At 40.9% G+C, this 3,322-nt stretch overlaps 1 protein-coding gene across 1 annotated transcript; it reads right to left on the bottom strand.

Moving 5' to 3' along the window:
• Positions 1 to 1,562: 1,562 nt before the first annotated feature.
• On the bottom strand, positions 1,563 to 2,127 carry LOC119657318 (ctenidin-3-like). The gene has a single exon (XM_038064178.1). It carries the CDS (start codon positions 2,078 to 2,080, stop codon positions 1,625 to 1,627), a length of 456 nt encoding a protein of 151 aa, XP_037920106.1. The 5' UTR covers positions 2,081 to 2,127; the 3' UTR covers positions 1,563 to 1,624.
• Between the last annotated feature and the right edge of the window lie 1,195 nt (positions 2,128 to 3,322).

Below are 3,322 nucleotides of genomic sequence, written 5' to 3'. Positions count from 1 at the left end.
GGACCTTTGATCTTCGCCCTGCAGACGATGAACTTAACAGGTTAGCACACAACATGGGAGTTAAAGCGAAGGTTTGCACATCGAATCTTAATACAGGATTCGAAGCATCAGAAATAATGTAAAGAGGAGCATTTGACAGTTTGTGAAACGCAGCGCACATTCAGGTTATAGACGATGAGTGGAATTTAAGTGTTTTGTGGTGGGGTTGGAATTGAACAGTGGCGCAGTTATTTTGTGAAGGAGGTGAAAGGAAGAAAAGCGTGGATGTGGTTGATAACAGCCAAAGGAGGTTAGGGAGATTAAAGTCAACACAAACAATAAAAGGGAAAGATAGGCGAAGAACGAAAAATTTCTTGCCGTGATAACTACGGCTCAAACAGAGAGAGTATATCTAAAAATTAACCTTGCCTTGACTGGAGAAATAGGATACGACGAACACGGGGGGCAGGGGAGTAGGAAGAAAGATACTCTTTGGCACGGAGAGTTAAAAGTGATCACTAAACATCGCCAACCAACCTATCCAAAGTCGGTTCTATTCCAGCGAAAAAAATTTCTTTATATTGGTGGTGGATGGCACAGAAATTCATAGTCCGTTTCATTTGATGAAAAGCTCAGACGATGACGTTAACATCTGTCACCTTGAAGAAAACTTTACACTTCCTGTGAAGCCATCCAACGCCTTGAGACGGTGGGGAGGCAGCGTGAAGAATTACTTCCGATTGGCTGCAAAGTTAAATAGTACCATTTTACCTGCCTGTTGGGTCGGTTATACGGTAATGGCACGATGTGTTGGTGAAGCAGCTTAATTACACTAAAATGCATGTAACCCTCGAGGTACAACTTGAGATAAAATATGTCCGTATGAATCAAAAACAAAAATTCTACTAAACGATACTCCAAAAAACTATTAATATTCTGCAGATTTTTTAAGCGACTAGATCAAGATAACAATTAGGTGAATTGAAATTCAGAGAGATTCAAAAGATATGTAGGTCTTTGACGAAGGAGAAAGCTTTTCAATGATCGTTTTTTCAACACAAATATAATAACAGTTTCTGATTATTCACAGATTTATAAAAGACAACGTATAATAATCTCAAGCTAGGTGATAAGAGAATATTATGTCCCTAATGGGCTTGTTCACTACCCACGATATTCGCTTTGAAATATTTCATATGGGACTCTTTTGAGGCGGCTTTAGTTTCTTTCATAGATTCCTTTAAGATATTTCTCGGAAATAGTTTTAGATTGTACAGAAAGCATTTCTTACATCATGGGTGTCAACAGGAAGAATATGGAGTACATCCATAAGTTTACACAGAAACTGGTGACCAAAATACGATGTGGAAGGATCCCAATTATCTCCTACTACTTCATCAGTAATTGTTTCAGTACTCACTGGAGTACTTTTGGCGCACAACGAAGTAGTTCAAAGACCAATATATTCCATTCCTTGATGGGTAAGTAAGTTATGAAAAGAATAATATACGAGTCGTTCTCAGGTGTTTCCTTTTCTTATAAACTTCGACTGCAAAGTAAGTCAATACATGAAAACAAGTAAATTCAAAATGATTGATAGTCAACATCTTTTTATTATAAAATAAATTACAACTAATAAAACTGTTTACTTCCAGCCATGGCTTTTCCATCCACCGCCATATCCTCCCCATCCGCCTCCGTATCCTCCGAGTTTGCCAGCGCCGCCCCAACCTCCATATCCTCCCAATCCGCCTCCGTATCCTCCAAGTTTGCCAGCACCACCCCAACCACCATATCCTCCTAATCCACCGCCGTATCCTCCGGACCAGCCACCTCCATGACCGCCAGCACCCCAACCTCCTCCAAGGCCACCTCCATATCCACCGGCTACAACTGGGACAGCCTTAACGACAGCACCGTGTCCGCCACCCCATCCACCATATCCAGAACCACCCCATCCAGCTCCACCACCGTAACCTCCGCCATATCCTCCTAATCCGCCGCCATATCCTCCCAATCCGGCTCCATATCCACCCCAACCTCCATGACCACCAGCGGCTACGGCTGCCACTAAAGCCAAAATGCACAGGAAAACTTTCATTTTGTTACTATCAACGGATGCGAATAGTTACTGATGCTTTCGGATACTTTGCAGCCAGTATTTATACGTTAAATTTATCAATGAAATTGCATTGTATCGCACAAGATAACAACAAAAAGCTAGAGTATCTTTTCTTGTATTTTTTACGGAACAGCTATTTTGATTTAATCGTTTAATATTGCTTTATGAGGATTCATTAGATTAGAAGGTGAATACAGAACACATTCGTAGATGTGTATGTATGCGCTTGAATTGGTTACACATGGGAAGACCTGTTTTATTACTGTGCTAACCAGATTCATATGAGAACTCTGCCCATGCCATTAAAGTGTGGCTCTAATTAATAACCAATTTTTGATTAGATTTCTCTCCAGATTTCGAAAATCTTTCTTTTGCTTATTTTGGAAGCTTTTCTATTTGTAAATAATACAAGATATTGGCTCACTGATTAGTTCAACAGGTACAAACTCTTCTCTTCTATGGGGATTCCCTAAAGTGAGAAAAATAAATTGCAAAGAACTTTAAAATCTTGAACTTTGAGATTTTATTATGTTATTCTAACATGCTAATGAGGAGAAGGTAAAATATAGAGAACGGAAAAAGTAGAGGACAATTCATGTTTCCTAGGATTTCTTTGTATTTTCTGAAGCAATGTTATTTCTGGTTTGAGGATCATCATCATCGACGGTATCCTGTACAGACCTCCCTTAATAAGGTATTCCAACCATACGGGTGTTGCGGCAAGGTCCATCAATTCAATACCCCTAAATGCTGTCTGGCATCCTATGCCATCGCTCCATCTCAAGCAGGGTCTGCCTCGTCTTCTTTTTCGACCATGGATATTGTCGTTATAGCCTTTCCGGGTTAGATCAACCTCATTTATACGAATTAAGTAAACCGCCCACCGCAACCTGTTGAGTCGGATTTTATCCACAACCAGACGACGGTGCTATCGCTCATAGATTTCGTCGTTATGTACACTACGGAATCGTCCATCCTCATGTAGAGAGCTAAAAATTGTTCGGAGGATTCTCCTATCAAACGCGGTCAAAAGCTCGCATGTTTTTTGCTTATAACACAGGTCTCCGAGGAATATATCATCGTCATCATCAATGGCGCAACAACCGGTATCCGGTCTAGGCCTTCCTTAATAAGGAACTCCAGACATCCCGGTTTTGCGCCGAGGTCCACCAATTCGATATCCCTAAAAGCTGTCTGGCGTCCTGACCTACGCCATCGCTC

This window comes from Hermetia illucens, chromosome 5 (assembly GCF_905115235.1).
Source record: "Hermetia illucens chromosome 5, iHerIll2.2.curated.20191125, whole genome shotgun sequence".
Lineage (NCBI taxonomy): Eukaryota > Metazoa > Arthropoda > Insecta > Diptera > Stratiomyidae > Hermetia > Hermetia illucens.
The sequence above is the reverse complement of the archived record's forward strand: the minus strand, read 5'-3'. Positions and strand labels throughout refer to the sequence as shown.